Below are 17,950 nucleotides of genomic sequence, written 5' to 3'. Positions count from 1 at the left end.
TTAATAGTTTTAATCTGCACTTTCATAAATTATAGTAAAAAAGCTTAAAACATACAAAATGTAATGAAAACAGTTCATAAATATCAATAAAACATAATTTTTAAAAAACACCAGTAGATACAGGTTGGTTGTAAAAAGAAATTGATGTTGTGAAGGCCTCTATGAGCAAAACAGTTTTCATAAGATATCTGAAATGAGGCAGGGGCAGTTCCTGCCAAACCTATACTGGTAAGGGGTACCACAGGGCCAGGCTGCCACTAAAGGCTCAGTGCCTAATGAAGGCCAATTGAACTTCAAGGGTGTGTTCTGCTTCTTTCTCCCATTTCTCATAGAACTAGTTACTCCAAATTAACCATTTACTAGAAGAATGTCCAGTTAACCCTTCCTTAACCCACAGAAATTAACCATTTACTAGAAGAATCCTTAATTTGTCCTAGTGATTCATTGAATCCAAGCATTAGACAAACAAAACTTTCACAAATCTAGCAAATTCTTTAGTTATGATATTCAGAAAGCTGCAACTGAATTTCTCTGTCTTGTGCATAGGTGGTTTTTTTTAAGGATAAATATTACTGCGTATGGGGAGGGTTTGAAATGACCTCATGGTGCTGGAAGAGAAAGGTTTAAAGTGTTCTACCCTGCATCATTTCCCCTAGTTATATCCCCTCCCAAAAAAACTGCTATTTACCCTCAGGGCAAATCAGGTATAATACATTTTCCCAGTATGGTCTTTCTATGTTTTCACCTGCAAGCAAATAGTACTTTTTTGGGGAAGGGGGAGATTTAAATCAGAAAAAAATGGAGTTTGAGGGAAGGAGACATACTTTCCCCTCAGCACTGTGGTCCCGATCCAAATGGCCCCATGAATGCTTTCGTGTTTTTCTAAAACTAAAAAGTGGCATATCCAATCACAGATCACATCTAGTTTGGCCCTTAAATGTCTAAATCCATGTAAAACAAAATAATCTGATTTGCTTGCTTTTAGGCAAAAAGATAAATTTACAAACCCATGAACAAAGTGTAATCTTATACTATTGATTGGAGCTCGTTCTCTTCTTTTTGAAGCTGCAGTTTTTCGTTTTTCTTTGCATTGCTCTTTAAGCTGAGGTAGATCTTCTTTGTAAACCTTAGCAGAGAATATAAAGTTCTCTGTAATTGTGCATATTTGAAAAGCAAATCTCTCTGAGGAATAGAGGTTGATAGATAATTTTCTTAGCTTCCTACATGAACTGCATATGCCACATGGTTGCAATATTAGAACTGAAACTTTGCTTTTTCTGTTACTATAATAGTATCAGAGTGTTTGGACATAATATAATCAGAGTATTTGGACAATCTTTCTACTAGCTCCAGAGGTTTAAATGAGAGAGTTCATAAAACCCATTGGTAATATTGGACAGCATTAAGATGACCCACAGCTCTGCTGAAGCAATTCCGCTGCAGCAACTGGACATGTCTCAGCAAACCTAAACGTAACAGGGAACCAGTATACTGCATGAAATATGAGTGGAGCAACAACTGCCAATGCTGGTTGCAACTGATTAGAGCAATTATAATAACACCTGGTGAAACAGGAAGCCATAGGGTAACGCTGTTGTTTTCTAATATCATTATTTGTTTATTGCTGTTTTCATATTAAACTCTGTAAAACACCTTACAAAGTTTACAAAGTTTAAATTATAAGATGAAGTACAATTTTTTAACATACCAGAAGCTGGCTCCTCTGCTTGCTTAACTTACCAACCCATCAGGCCCTTTCTAAACCCTTGCAAACCCTTCTCACTGTACCCTTGCCAGAGCTCTCCTCCCTGTACATCAGGGGTGGGGGAGATTTTTGGCTCCTGGGCCGGATCTGGTTTATTTCGGCATTCGGCCCAGCCATCAGCTATTATGACTGTTCTGATCAGTTCTAATACAGTCTGTGAGTGATACACAGGGTTTGTTGCAGCAGGGTGCATTAGCATATTTATGTTTATAATACCTGTCGACGGTATGTGATTTGTGTCTCTTGTTCAATTTCAGAGTCCAGCTCTGGAACATCAGATTGATCAGAATCCGATTCTTCACTATTAGAGTCAACAAGGCTTTCTTTGATAGATAGATAGATAAATAAATAAATAAATAAATGAGTAGGTATTGAAAACAGCAGATACAACGTTAAAGTAATAAAATTACTCAGTTAACTGCACAGTCCTAAGCATGGTTACTGACAACAACTGTGATATATATGCCTAAATAAAAAAATAGTAATTTCCCACCACTTGTACTCAATGGTCCAGGACCAAAACAACAGAAAACAGAAAGTCAAACCAAAACTGAGAAAACACTGGAGTATTTACAGTCATCCAGATCAAGAAGCAGAAGTCCCAACCATCACTGCAAAACGCATATCACTAACAATATTTTAAATTATTTTCCAACTCATATCAAATGATGCATCACTCACCTTGTGGTGCTATGTGAAGAGCATCCTTCAGCTTCCTTTCAGGAACAAATTTCCACTGGAAAACAGAATGGTCTGCTCCACCAATAGAAATAACCCACTGATAATCATGCGACCATCGGACATTTGTCACGTGTGCTGAATGACCAAGGTATTTCTTAAATTTTGCCCCTATTTAAAAAAAAATCAGTTTTATCATGTGTCAAATTATGTATCAATTTAAAGAGCTGTTTTACACCATGGCTTATAACCAGTTGTGCCTTGCCTAAGGAGATATACCGGTATGCTTTTGGTTATGCCAGAGGTGACTCCCAATTTCTGCTAATGGTTCCTCTGCAGTTTCATTCCATCAAATACTGTCCCTGAGGGGCACCTTAATTTTCAGGTTTTCCAGGCAAATGTACTGGGGTGGAGGAGGTAGGAAAACCTCATTGCACAAGTAAAAGTCTGCTCAAGGTTTGTAGTATCCCACTGAGTATATTGCAGAATATCTGACATGCCATCCCAGTCAGTTACAACTGTGCTACTTTGTTAAACAAGAGCAACAAGCTACCTATATCAACCATTGCTGTTTTGTACTGTATATGAAACCCTTTTCAGCCAGTCAAGGATATTTGACTGTAACACACACACACACACCCACTTCCACCATACCCTTTTACTCTGTGGAAAACAGAATGTGACATCTGGACTTTGGGGGCTTATCTGAGTGCAGCATCTCATTGACCCCAAAATCTCTTATCTGAAACATAAACAAGGGTCACAAATGCTAACAGTCATTTGGATAAGAAAAAAATTCCACTATTTTTTCCCCCGATTTAAAAAGCCAGATTCTAACTTATGAGATCTTTCCATCCTGGGTATTCTGTTATTTACATTCCAAGCACACGCTAAATAATTACCTTTTCTTAAACAAGGATACCGAAACAATTTTACTATTCCATAGTCATCAGCTGTAACTAGAACTTGGCCCATAAAATTTGCATCTACAGAATTGATATCATTGATCTCTGAATATTTAGGCCATATTCCATTAACTTCAAGGCCTGCAACTGAAGTCCATGAAGCCCACTGGACACCTTTTAACTCATCCTTATTCATCACTTCTTTTCCACCTAGATATAGAAAGATACTTGTTTAATCATTCACTCGATTTATACGGGCAATTATCATATTAACTGGATTGTATTCAATATTGCACAAGGAGAAGGCTGCTTGTGCAACCAATTCTTCCCCCTCCCTTCCCTGCAGCCCTTCCTACCCCTGCCCCCATAAAAGCCTCTCTAGAGGGATATGTCTTATGGAAGTGCAGTAGGAGGAAGGAACTGGTCAAAATCAGTTATCTTCTGCAAGCAGTCTAAGATTCCTCTGCCCACTGATTAAAATGGTTTGGAGAGAAATGACTAGCTGCAGTCACTACAACTACTTTACCAGGAATGTGCTATGGTATAATAGCATTAGGCAACCTAAGCACAGAACCCACTACCTATTTCCTTGAATAATTGTAATAGTAGTAGATTATCTCACCAGGCATCCTGTAAAAAAGCCTTTTTCCACTGCCATCATTGGTCTGCAAGTGTTTGCTGTCCAATGACCAATCCATATGAGTGATGAAACTTGTTGATCCAATACACTCTCCAACCTTTTTGTACCGCTGAACAACACCATAAATATCAACAGAACTGTCATTAGAGCCAACTGCAAGGAAATTTCCATCTGGTGAGTATTTTAATTCATGAATAGCTTCTTTCCTATCTTTAATATGAACAACCTCTGTCATATCTCTGTAACACAGAAAAAGAAAAATATATAGTTTAGTCATTGTTTGTGTACAAAGAAATCCAGCTTTACTCCCATCAAGTGAAGAAAAGCCTTGCAAATGGAATATCTACTTAGAAGTGCAATATATAACAGACATCTACACATTAATAAGGAAGCCTCTATTTACATTTACCCATCTGAGGACTCAGATTACAGCAGAAGGCCTATGGGCTTGTATTAAAATATTGTTTGCACACATTTCTTCAAGTTATTGAACAACACCACAATAATCAGATATCTTCAAAAGTGCCAGCCTTATGATCCACAGGGGCACACGTGCATTCACAAACAAATGCATTGCAAATAAGTCCACATGGGAAAATTTATCTGGCACTGATGCAATACTAGCCGGTGGCAGAATTTTACAATTCATTGTAAAAGCAACTTAATGGCAAAGTTTATCTTTGTTTAAATGTGTTCAGTGCATAACCTCAATGGCGTAGCGTGGGGGGTGCAGGGGGGGCCGACCGCACCGGGCGCAACATCAGGGGGGGGCGCTCGCACTCGCAGTGCTAAAATCCACGGGTTAGGGGGCGCAAATTACTTGCCTTGCCCCGGGTGCTGACAACCCACGCTACGCCACTGCATAACCTACCTAACTCGAAGTACTGTGAAGGAACCATCTTTCATTCCAAGTGCAAGATGAATTCCATCAGTGCTAACAGCTGCACAACGAATTGGCTCTTCCATATTGCACCGTGCAATCAATGCATGATCTATAAGGCTCCATATTCTGCAAGAAAGTATTCACGGTAAACAAAATACAATTATCATACATGCAGAAAAAAATGTAGTGGGTTGTCTCATCTTTTTAAAAAATACCCCCCCCCCAAAGCATATGACTTATATTCATTAGCACCCTGTACTCCAAGACTGGATTGAGGCCCAGATCCAATTCACACATGTCCAAAACATTTCTGAGTGTCACAGAGCATTCAGAACCTAATATGGTTGGCTGTATGGCAAGGTGCCATCTAACTATTTTATCAGGCTGCAGAACCATTTTCATCTAGCACACAGTCAACTGTTTTATTATACAGTGGTGCCTCGCAAGACGAAATTAATTCGTTCCGCAAGTTTTTTCTTCTTGCGAGTTTTTCGTCTTGCGAAGCACGGTTTCCCATAGGAATGCATTGAAAATCAATTAATGCGTTCCTATGGAGACCGCCTTCAGACCAGGTCCAGGGACAGTCTGTCCCCAGACCTCTTCTGAAGGCTGGCGGGGGAAGAAGGACTTTTCTCCCCACCGCCAGCCTTCAGAACAGCCTTCTGAAGGCTGGCGGTGGGAAGAAAAGCCCTTGTCCCGCCGCCAGCCTTCAGAAGAGTTCCCGGAGGGCTGCCTAGGCTGCGGATAGCAGCCTGCTGCCCGGTGCGAGGCAGACATCTGCAGCTTGGGGTGCCCTGCAGGACTTCCCCGCAGGGCTCTCCAAGCTGCGGATAGCAGCCTGCTGCCCCGCATGAGGGGCACTCTTTAGCAGAGCGCCCCTCGCGCGGGGCAGACATTCGCAGCTTGGGGAGCCCTGCAGGACTTCCCCGCAGGGCTCTCCAAGCTGCGGATAGCAGCCTGCTGCCCCGCACGAGGGGCGCTCTTTAGCAGAGCGCCCCTCGTGCGGGGCAGACATTCACAGCTTGGGGAGCCCTGCAGGACTTCCCCGCAGGGCTCTCCAAGCTGCGGATAGCAGCGTGCTGCCCCACACGAGGGGCGCTCTTAAGCAGAGCGCCCTTCGCGCGGGGCAGACACCTGCAGCTTGGGGAGCCCTGCAGGACTTCCCCGCAGGGCTCTCCAAGCTGCGGATAGCAGCCTGCTGCCCCGCACGAGGGGCGCTCTTTAGCAGAGCGCCCCTCGCGCGGGGCAGACATTCACAGCTTGGGGAGCCCTGCAGGACTTCCCCGCAGGGCTCTCCAAGCTGCGGATAGCAGCCTGCTGCCCCGCACGAGGGGCGCTCTTTAGCAGAGCGCTCCTCGCGCGGGGCAGACATCTGCAGCTTGGGGAGCCCTGCAGGACTTCCCCGCAGGGCTCTCCAAGCTGCGGATAGCAGCCTGCTGCCCCGCACGAGGGGCGCTCTTTAGCAGAGCGCCCCTCGCGCGGGGCAGACATTCACAGCTTGGGGAGCCCTGCAGGACTTCCCCGCAGGGCTCTGCAAGCTGCGGATAGGCGCAGCAGGCTGCTATCTGCAGCTTGGAGAGCCCTGCGGGGAAGTCCTGCAGGGCTACCCAAGCTGCGAATGTCTGCCCCGCGCGAAGGGCGCTCTGCTTAACAGCGCCCCTTGTGCGGGGCAGCAGGCTGCTATCCGCAGCTTGGAGAGCCCTGCGGGGAACTCCTGCAGGGCTCCCCAAGCTGCGAATGTCTGCCCCGCGCGAGGGGCGCTCTGCTAAAGAGCGCCCCTCGTGCGGGGCAGCAGGCTGCTATCCGCAGCTTGGAGAGCCCTGCGGGGAAGTCCTGCAGGGCTCCCCAAGCTGCAGGTGTCTGCCCCACGCAAGGGGCAGCAGGCTGCTATCCGCAGCTTGCAGAGCCCTGCGGGGAAGTCCTGCAGGGCTCCCCAAGCTGTGAATGTCTGCCCCACGCGAGGGGCAGCAGGCTGCTATCCGCCGCTTGGAGAGCCCTGCGGGGAAGTCCTGCAGGGCTCCCCAAGCTGTGAATGTCTGCCCCGTGCGAGGGGCGCTCTGCTAAAGAGCGCCCCTCGTGCGGGGCAGCAGGCTGCTATCCGCAGCTTGGAGAGCCCTGCAGGGAAGTCCTGCAGGGCTCCCCAAGCTGCAGGTGTCTGCCCCGCGCGAAGGGTGCTCTGCTAAAGAGCGCCCCTCGTGCGGGGCAGCAGGCTGCTATCCGCAGCTTGGAGAGCCCTGCGGGGAAGTCCTGCAGGGCACCCCAAGCTGCGAATGTCTGCCCGCGCGAGGGGCGCTCTGCTAAAGAGCGCCCCTCGTGCGAGGCAGCAGGCTGCTATCCGCAGCTTGGAGAGCCCTGCGGGGAAGTCCTGCAGGGCTCCCCAAGCTGTGAATGTCTGCCCCGCGCGAGGGGCGCTCTGCTAAAGAGTGCCCCTCGTGCGGGGCAGCAGGCTGCTATCCGCAGCTTGGAGAGCCCTGCAGGGAAGTCCTGCAGGGCTCCCCAAGCTGCAGGTGTCTGCCCCGCGGAAAGGGCGCTCTGCTAAAGAGCGCCCCTCGTGCGGGGCAGCAGGCTGCTATCCGCAGCTTGGAGAGCCCTGCGGGGAAGTCCTGCAGGGCTCCCCAAGCTGCGAATGTCTGCCCCACGCGAGGGGCGCTCTACTTAAGAGCGCCCCTTGCGCGGGGCAGCATGCTGCTATCCGCAGCCTAGGCAGCCCTCCGGGAACTCTTCTGAAGGCTGGCGGGGGAGAAGGGCTTTTCTTCCCACCGCCAGCCTTCAGAACAGCCTTCTGAATGTTGGCGGTGGGGAGGAAAACCTTCCTCCCACCGCAAATCTTCAAAACAGGTCCGGGAACAGAGGAGAAGCGCTGCGCGCCTTCCCCTCTGTTCCCGGACCTGTCCTGAAGGCTTGCGGTGGGAGGAGGGCTTTCCTCCCCACCGCCAACATTCAGAATGCTGTTCTGAATGTTGGCGGTGGGGAGGAAAAACCCTCCTCCCACCGCAAGCCCCGGGAACAGAGGAGAAGCGCTGCGCGCCTTCTCCTCTGTTCCCAGACCTCCCACCACAAGCCTTCAGGACAGGTCTGGGAACAGAGGAGAAGGTGCGCTGCGCTTTCCCGCTGTCCCAGGAGATTTCCCTATGGGCTTTCGTCTTGCGAAGCAAGCCCATAGGGAAATTCGTCTTGCGAAGCCTCTAAAAATCGGAAAACCCTTTCGTCTTGCGGGTTTTTCGTTTAGCGAGGCATTCGTCTTGCGGGGTACCACTGTATTGCCAAGGTCAGTCTCACTGCTATTTTAAGATTTAAAATACAGTAACATTACTGAAGTCACACTGGCACCCCTGGGGCTTTAGCACAATTGTTTCCATAATTTAATAACAGGGCTATGCAGTTGTCTAAAAGTTTCTTAAGTGGCCAGTTATTTTACTTATTTTTCTGTACTGATTTTAAATGCTTTTTATCTTTCTGCACACAGTCCTGATGTTTTGTGAATACATGTAAATACTTTGATGAATAAAATACATACCAAAGCAGCAGATGATAACTTATCACAAATGCAAAAAAATGGTTTTGCATTTTAAAATTCAAAGTATGTTTTACTGTAGATGCTCATGTGTCTTTTGAGAATCCATGGGAACTAACCTAACTGATCGATCATCACTTCCCGTCATAGCCAAAGGTTTTGTAGGATGAACTGCCAGGGCCCAAAGCTCCCCTTCACAGTGCCCTTGCATAATAAGAAAAGGCTTATTGCGTTCATGCACCACAATCTCAAAGATTTCACTGTCTTGTGTTCCAACTAGTATATGATCTCCTCGCCAACAAACACTTCTCACAGACAGACCTGTGGAAAGTAAATATACAGCTTTTATTATACATATGTTTAACAAAGAAAAATTTACTGTGAAATCATAAAATATTCCTGAAAAAAATGGAAGAAAGTTAATTAAATCACATAGTACACATTGAGGCAAGCCCCCCTTTTACCCCAAATGACAAATTTTGTTTTTACATTACAATAAATAAAAATTAGAGGCCTGCAGTAATGTTTTGGCTAGCACTACTTTGCTCATAAGTTAAGTCCAACTGAATTTAACTGTATCTGCGCCTTGCACTTTGTTAAAAGGGAATGGAGGAGAAACTATAACTGCATCAACCCTCCTTCATCAGTCTATCCTATCCTCAGCTGTTGTCACAATCCTTACAAATAAACCATTTGTTGTTTATTTCAGAAAAAGCTTCAAGGTTGCTCATGTTGGAGTATGCAAGTTTCTTTACGATTCTACCACAACCATTTAGGACCATATTGACTGATGGGAGTGTGCTGTGGAAGCTTCTGCTCCTTTTTCTTTTATGGAGCTCATGTATGAGCTGGGAGAAGCTCAGGATCCTATGGACAGTCATATGGGAGTAAGCTCAGATGAATTCAGTAGAACTTATTTCAAGTAAACACGCACAGTAATTAAGAATCTCTCTCTTTCTTCGCCTGTTTCTTGCTGTCTCTTCCTCTTTCTGACACGTGCTATTTATAGCAGCCAAAAAATCAGTACATGCAGGTCCTGCTTACTGAACACAATGAGTTCCCTGGAAATCATTTGTTAGGCGAGCATTCCTATGGGAACACATTGACCGAAACCTACCCTGCAAGACCACTAAATGCATGGGTCTTCTCACCACACAGTGCCACTACTGTGCAAAGAGAAGTTTTAACATTGCACTCCACACACAGACATCCATTAATATAGGCCCCTGCTCACATGACAGACAACATCCATAATACTCAGAAAATCCACACCAGTGTTGCTGTTCTGGAGTAGGGCTATGACTCCTCAATTATGAGTAGGGCTATGAAGGACAATGGGCAATGAAAAAGGTATTCCTTTGATAAAGCGTGTTCTCCTTCATGGAGAGCACGTGTTGCGGTGGGGGCCGCCAGAACACTCCAAAGTTGGGGGCGGGCTAACTGATCGTTGGCCACTGATGTGATTGGGGCTTCCCTTGTTGTTGGGAAGAAATTAATGTTGCCATTTATTGATTGACAGCCAGAAATGCTAAAACTCCTTGCACGAGGCTAGGGCTTCCTCTTTTCGCCTGTGCAGCGGTTTGGTTGGTTGAGGGGCATGGATTGGCTGTGCCTGCCGCTCTAATGCTGCTGCTGCAAGGGATTCCGTTAAAGGAATTGGGGGCTAACTATTGCTTGTCCACCCTGTCAAGGGGGCTTGGGCCATAGCAATGAGCTCCTGGTTGCATTTGGGGTGAGGGCAGATTCCCTGCTCCGCATAACCCCCAAGTGTATTCCCCCATTCTGACTTTCGCATTGTGCGGAATGTCAGTCTGTCCCCCATGGTGGGGGCAGATAGTCACAACCAATGGCTAAGCAACCACTCACAAATTTGTATTTTAATAAAGTTGTGGCCAAAATTATGCCAAAAACCTTAAACAAAAAATTCTGTGTGATGTATGAGTTATTGGGGTGGACCTGGGGACCTCGACACGCAATGTAATTAAAATACTGTTTTGTTTTGTTTTACCTTTATATCCCTGGTCTGTTTCCCTGAGATCAATCACAGTAATTGGTTTAAAATTTAAATCCCAAAGGCGAACACAGCCATCCCTGCCACCAGTAGCAAAGCCTTCTTCACAGGCATTCATGCTGAAAATTCCTGCCTAAAGAGGAGTAAAGAGCATATTTAAGGATGTACACAACTTGCATTAATGATGATTTTTTTAAAAACAATCACATGGGACAAAATATTTTTCCTGTGTTTTCCTTTAGAATACACTGTGTGTTTATACAAATAACAGACTCTTGTCTTTAAAAAATAATAATCAGAATTTGAAAAGAACAACTACATAAAACTCTGATCTGCTTTTCTAAGAAAGCCTGCTTGTGAATGCAACTAGACCACACAACTGCAAAATATATCTGACAGTTTCACTTAATTGCTGTGCAACCACGTAGCTGAACGATTATACAAATTGTTGTCTGCACCTTCCAAATGCTGGTCTCTGAATGATCCAATATTGTGATACATGACCTTCATGATCAGGTTATTTTCTTCTTTAAATTAAATTCATATCAAGGCACTGCACCTCAAATAATTTTATTCCCTTTAATCGCCATGACTGGATAAAGAAGCTAATCACAGATCCACTAACACAACTACACGCTAACTCAGTGAAAAAATACAGCAATAGAAGTTTAAATGTTATGCATATGAGTCCACACTTCTGTGAGTACCCAAGCCTGAGCCTTTCTCACCACTCTAGCTCTGTGAAAATGCTGCCCTTAAGAGCTGCTGCCAAAAAAGGCTCTCTGTAGAGTCCCTTTTAAGGAGTCTGAAACCAAGTCCAGAAACATAATCACCATCACAGGGAGATCAGGGAGTCTGCACTCTTCCCCATGTCATCTTCCTATCTGGATTGAGAAGAGAACCCTGTCCTTTAGGAACATAGTCCAACATTCCGTTCTCACAGTGGCCAACCAAATGCCTGTGAGAAACCAACCCTTTCCCCTCCTTTGCTTTTCAGCAACCGGTATTAAGAAGCATTGCTGCCTCCAACTGTGGAGGAAGAGGATAGCAATCATGGCTAGTAGTCAGTGATAGCCCTCTCCTTGATGAATTTATTGAATCCTCTTTTAAAGCCTTCTAGGTTGCTAGCCATCACTGCCTCCTATGGGAGATAGTTCCGTAGTGTAACTATGTGCTGCATGAAGAAGTACTTTTATTTATTTTTCCTGAATCTCCCAACATTCAGTTTCATTGGAAGTCCATGTGTTCCATTCTGGTTTACACTTGTAAAGAGAGACAACAAAACAGTGGATGTTCTGTGTTGGCTCACAAGAGGGTTAAAGCACTCATTTAAGTTTGCTATATTGTTTCCACTTATATTTAATTAAAACTTGCCCAAGCAACATGGTGATGTTTTATACAGGGTGCCTGTTATCTGACCTCAGCTTTGGCTTCAATCCACACAACTTGAGTATTCACCTCTGTTAAAGAATACTGAAATAAATTATTCACCAACTAAGGAGGTGTAGTATATACATTCCTCATATAAAAGTCCTACCAAGTGTAACCATGCAAGACCAAGATCGTTATTGTTTACTTGTTTCCTGTTTTATATCCAGTTCCTGAAACGGATCCATTTTTAAAATTCTAAATCCAAAAGAAGATATCATATGTTGATATACAATACACTATTCTATAGCTTGGGAAGGTCACTCAAGACTTTTGCATTTATTTCAGGTTACATTACTGCTCTAAAACAAAGCTGCCCTTGAAGACCGTAGAGCAGTATAGAGTTGTTGTTGTTTAGTCGTTTAGTCGTGTCCAACTCTTCGTGACCCTATGGACCAGAGCACGCCAGGCACTCCTGTCTTCCACTGCCTCCCGCAGTTTGGTCAAACTCATGCTGGTAGCTTTGAGAACACTATCCAACCATCTCGTCCTCTGTAGTCCCCTTCTCCTTGTGCCCTCCATCTTTCCCAACATCAGGGTCTTTTCCAGGGAGTCTTCTCTTCTCATGAGGTGGCCAAAGTATTGGAGCCTCAGCTTCAGGATCTGTCCTTCCAGTGAGCACTCAGGGCTGATTTCCTTAAGAATGGATAGGTTTGATCTTCTTGCAGTCCATGGGACTCTCAAGAGTCTCATCCAGCACCATAATTCAAAAGCATCAATTCTTTGGCGATCAGCCTTCTTTATAGTCCAGCTCTCACTTCCATACATCACTACTGGGAAAACCATAGCTTTTACTATACGGACCTTTGTTGGCAAGGTGATGGTTTAAAGCATGCTACAACAGTGGTTCAATATATACATTTATATTTCCATCACAGGTTTGGCAGTGAATGCTTACAATGTTATCTTTCCCACAACTGCTTGGATTTTGGACCGTGTGTGTGTGTGTGTGTACACACACATACAACACAGACATAAATTCAAGTTTTTAAAGCCCACTTATTCCAGCTTTCATTTTGTTGGTAGTTTTAGGATGATGCAATGGCATTACTTTTAAACTGGCTGCAGTGGTGAGAAGTTTGCTTGTGAAACATTGAATGTTGGCCCATGTTTTTAAGACTTTTTGGCACCTCGTAAAATTTTGAATGGGTTTCATGAAGTGGTGTCCCTCTTCCCATTGTTCTGAACCTATTTACAGGTTATGTGGAATGAAGAATGATGAAAAGGAACACATTCCTTTTCCTTTTTGCAGAAAAGACATATGCTAAGGTTCAAATACTGAGGAGGGCCCTGTGCAGTGTCTGTATGAAATACTACATAACAGCCATATGCAAGCTACTCTGCCGTTTGGAAGGAAAACCAGGATATAAAATACAACCCATCAATGAAATGTCACCACACTATGCTTCCATAAATTGCACACAGGTGTTCAGATGAAAATTATATGGAATAACTCTCTCATTGGGAGTTGTGAATAGGAGATGTGCTCCTCAATTTGCACACAAATCCATCTGTCTTGCCTTTCCCCTACCGAGAGTGAAGCAATAACATCCTGGGAGGAGCACACAAGTCATACAGATACAGCTGAAGATTCCTTCCTGAACACAAATGCACTTAGCCTTCAGCCATCCCAGATAAATAACCCATAAACATCTGCAAGATGAGGAAAGACTGCAAACTTGCCCTCATTTCTGCATTCTCTGGTATATTCAGCCAGAAACTTATGAAAGGGCCTGCCAGAAGTTAAACTGTGACATTCAACATCTGATAAAGTCCCCTGCATTTGTTAACCAAAATGCAATCCATTTAGAAATCTGTGTACGACACAAAATCTTAATTTACCGGTATTTCACTGGTCAATCAGTTTTCATATGAAAATGATACTTACAGCATGAGCTCCTTGTATGGTTCGGATAAGGTTGATTCCTTTCCATACATATATATCTCCATTAAGTGCACCAGAATACGTTACTTCATCTCTTGCACAGGCGAGGCACAATATAGTTTGGAGATCACCAGTCTTACCAAAAACACCACGCTTTGGTGTCAATGAATTGCCACATAAACTCCAGAACTGCAAGATAAAGTGATTTAATGTAAACCACACAGAGCATTTTAAACAATTACAACTAAAAGTTTTGTGATGTAACTATATACAATTCCTAAATTTTCCACACCACAGACCACTTGAAAATTGCTGAGGTTCTTGATGGACAATCTAATTATTGGAAATCTGAGGTGAGATACTCACGCAGTGGAAATTGGTCCCAGTACCAGTCACCACACAGAAGCAGCTTAAAGTACAAATAGTTTACTGTTGCAGAAGATAAGGCTCAGTAAAACAGTTCTGGATGTAGATACAGGCATGATAGATACATACAAAGTATCTTTGTTGCTCACAGACTAACTACTGAGCTGACATTCATTAATCACAGATAAAGTCAGGGCACTGGGCTGTTACCATAACGGCTGGCTTGGCATCTGTGATTAGCTTGTTCATGGGGTGATTTACACTCATGAAGGAAATTAACCCATTCACATGTCCAGTTACTCCAACAGACGTTGCACTTCATGCTTCTGTTCCCCAACTCCACTTAATGGACAGCTATTTGTGGAGGGAAGGCAAATTGAAGCATGATAATGTCACAATATAGTAGACATTATGAGGAAAGTTGAAAAAAGTAGTTGCAGAGCTGCTATTATTGATAGTAGCTATGTGGGTCTAGTAACATCGATGTGTGCCCTGATGCTATGCAGCATTTCCCCCCTTGTTTCATAAGGAGCACAAAAAAGAGATTTACAACTTTATTCCAGTAGTGATTGGCAGAACAGGGGCATTTACCTGACCTTTCATCATCTGCATTGCTACAGCTTACTGGGAAGAAGAGGGGTGATGTAGTGGTGAGGCTGGCATGATGCAGGAGTGGGCTGGCTCTACTGGTACATTTGCACCATGTCAACACTGCAGTGCCTTGCCCCTCCTTCGCTCCCTTCTAGTAAGCTGCAGAAGCAGCAGTGATGGGAGCTTAGGTAAATGTCCCCACACTGCTGGCTACTGTGGTGTGATCTGATGCATGTTGCCTTAGCCTAGAGGATGAGTTCAATGTGATTTACAGTCAAATCAGGGACCATATAACTCCAGATGTAGGTTGCAATCCTAACTAACCGCATTTCCTGAAAATAACAAACTCTAGTTGTAAACTAACATGATTCGCTGGTCAGCAGTATATAGCAGTATCAGTGAAAATGTTGATTTAAACCTGCCTTTTTATTGCTCTGAACTGAGAATTGACTTGCCCAAGGTCAACCAGTAAACTTCATACTTGTTTGGGATAATAAATGCAAGCTTCATAGGGCAAATGGATACACTTCGTTTTATTATATTAGAAATGGAAAATTGTTACCTCTGATCAGTACATAAAGGGCAGTCTTTCTAAATACTGTTACAGGTTTGGGTGGGGAAAGAACCCCAATACACCCAATAAATTGATGAATGTCATTATTTGGAATATTGGAGGGAAGATTCCAGGCGAGTGGAAAAATACAAACTAAACTTCCTTTCTAATGACAGGACCTCACCTGGTATAGAGGAGTTAATGAAAAGTGTTGATGGCCATATCAAAGGGGAATCCTTGAACCTGGGCGGACAGGGATTGCCAAGGTAATAGGAAGGGGGCAGGCTGGGCGCACAAGGAAAAATGTACTTCTAAAAAACTATGCTTAGGGTGAGGAGGAGTTGCTTGAAGCAGAGTTTGGGGGGGGGAATAAAGGGTAGAACCACATTGGCACTTGATGGAGGAGGGTGCACCAAGAGACCAGGAGCTATGACTGACTGCTGCTTAGGCCCCAAACTTGCTGAAGCTATGAGAAGGGTAATGAGAGACATTTTGGGCCATAATGTTCTGCACACACCCCATGGAAGGCTTTAACTGTGTATAGGTGTAAAATAAGCCACAGCCTCCACTGTGACCTGAATTCCCATGGAAGCATGACTCTGGGTGAGCGACTGGAAACCACTTGGCAGAGATTGGGGTGGCGTATAACAATACAATTTGTTATTAAGATAACTGTAGGTCAATTTCTCCAGGATTAATTCAAACCCTTGCTACTGTGTTATGCTGTCATTAACCCCCCCCCCAAAAAAACCTATTAAAGACTCTCCTAAGCTATTCAGGTATGCCTCAAGGAAAAAAAGTAAATATGCATAACCAGAAATACCCTGATTCAGTCCTACCCGAAGGAAATCCATCTCTATGTTACTGCTACCAAAAAGGCCCGGTTGTTATTAGATTTCATGGAACAGATAGATATTTGAAGCTGAACTTACCGCCCAAAATTCCATATTAAAACCTGTTTGGAAAGTCAGCAGTGGGTGCAGGAAATTTATGTAATTGCTTCTCCTGTCATTGCTTTGGCCTGTCTGAATTGCATAAAGGAGGCAACTTGGATACAAAGGACAGAACAAGACTTATTGTACTATCCCAGCAACATGGCCATTTTATGACAATCAGCATGGGATACATATGACTAGCAGATTACCCCCACTAGGAGAATGAAATCCATCACTGCAATGAGTCCTAAAGACAAGACTGCCTAGGACCTGACAAGATAATCACTTTATTTTCTTCAAAGACATCAGGTTGCAATATGAGAGCCTATGAAGTATCATGTCCTGTCATTGCTACTCTATTTGCCATGACAAATCTTTATCACTGTTACCACAGTTTATCTTTGCTATAAAACAGACTAGTTTGAGCTGCAGAATTTAGCAGGAATACATCCTTATTAACTCTAGATCTGCAGCATTAACCATTCATTATCATTTTGTATCTTGACTGCTACTATCAGGACAAGCCACAAGAGGGTTAATGGTCAGAAGTAACTAGGCTAAGTGGGAATGCATTTGTTGCTGACTACAGTCCAGAGTTAGTCAGTGATCCTTCCTGACCTCAATTAGTCTTTAGTACTCAATTTTCAAGAATGTTATCTCCAGACAGGATATATGTTATCTAATTGTTGTTTCTAGCTCCATGTATATTTCCAGTTTCTTGGTAACTTAGTTAGCATACCAATTTTTGTCTAATTTGTAAGTACCAGAAGAACATACACTATAAGTGGTTTTTGTGTGTGATAATTTTACACTTTTAAAAACAAACCAGTGCTTATCAGATTAACTCTCCTTAGCATTTCTAGTTATATTACTATTTCAAGACAGTATTCTCTCAAATAGTTGAAATATTCTACTGTTTTGGCCCCTTGACAAACTTCCTAAAATCATAGCATTTTACTGACTCTCAAAAGTATAGTATTTCTGCAAGTTATCCATAGCTCAATAAAAGCCTTTTCACCTAGAAAACTTAAACTACATCTCCACAATAATATATGGATCCGTTTCAGTTTGGTTTTCAATCTGGTTTGGGAAATAAAACACCCTTAATCACTTTTGTCAAGGGATAGGCAGGGCAAGTACAGCCCTATTCATTCTCCTGGATCTCTCTGAAGATTTTGATACATCAGCTGAAGTAACTTTCTGGACTGCTTTGCCAGGATGGGACTGGAGGAAAAGTTCTGATGTGGCTCCAGTCGTACCTGGGGGTGGAGAAGATCCAGAAAGTGATTTTGGGAGACTGCAGCTCTGCCCTGTGGATTTGTTTCATGACAGGGGTAGGGAACCTTTTCCAACCAAGAGCCTGAATCCCTACCTTCCACAAACCCCATGGGCCATTTTGAAAGGGGCCATCCATCTGTCAATCAAAGGGGCTTGCTATCAGCATTGATCAGCTGGCTGCTGCAAACATTGAGCCCTGCTGTCAATTCAAACCATGCCAGAAAATGGACAAAATCCATTCCCATTCAGAGATTTTTGATAGGGTATCAGGGCACAGATGGCACCCAGGCCTCTCTCATTTCCATCTACCAATCCTGGGGAGGCAGTGGAAGATCAGAGTCAGTGCTTGGCAGAAGTTTTAGACAGGATGAACCAAATTTGAACCTTAATCCAGACAAGATGAGGGTAATATTGCTTAGGGGTTCTGATGATCTTAGATTAGGATTCAACCTCTTCTGGTTGAAGTCGCCACAGATTTACTGTTTGAGAGTTCTCCTGGACCTGCCAGGTGACAGCAG

The 17,950-nt window shown here is 44.0% G+C and overlaps 1 protein-coding gene across 16 annotated transcripts in view; it reads right to left on the bottom strand.

Annotated features, from left to right (window-relative positions):
- Positions 1 to 17,950, bottom strand: part of EML5 (EMAP like 5) — a 100,750-nt gene that overhangs the window by 51,318 nt on the left and 31,482 nt on the right. For 15 of the 16 annotated variants that reach the window (XR_014002458.1, XR_014002459.1, XR_014002460.1 and 12 more), the window contains 9 exons: positions 13,713 to 13,898; positions 10,394 to 10,529; positions 8,505 to 8,706; positions 4,860 to 4,997; positions 3,971 to 4,227; positions 3,346 to 3,558; positions 2,447 to 2,614; positions 1,982 to 2,088; positions 1,008 to 1,126 (listed from right to left, as the gene is read on the bottom strand). Coding sequence is in view for 12 of the 16 variants with exons in the window: in XM_081171910.1 (XP_081028036.1) it covers positions 1,008 to 1,126; positions 1,982 to 2,088; positions 2,447 to 2,614; positions 3,346 to 3,558; positions 3,971 to 4,227; positions 4,860 to 4,997; positions 8,505 to 8,706; positions 10,394 to 10,529; positions 13,713 to 13,898 (1,526 nt within the window). In the remaining 4 variants the exon portion in view is untranslated. Of the gene's footprint in view, positions 1 to 1,007; positions 1,127 to 1,981; positions 2,089 to 2,446; positions 2,615 to 3,345; positions 3,559 to 3,970; positions 4,228 to 4,859; positions 4,998 to 8,504; positions 8,707 to 10,393; positions 10,530 to 13,712; positions 13,899 to 16,151; positions 16,247 to 17,950 lie in introns of those variants that run through there. The other variant, XM_081171920.1, reaches the window with a different exon arrangement.

This window comes from Podarcis bocagei (assembly GCF_964188305.1).
Source record: "Podarcis bocagei genome assembly, chromosome: 1".
Lineage (NCBI taxonomy): Eukaryota > Metazoa > Chordata > Lepidosauria > Squamata > Lacertidae > Podarcis > Podarcis bocagei.
This window is presented reverse-complemented; position numbering and strand designations above follow the sequence as displayed.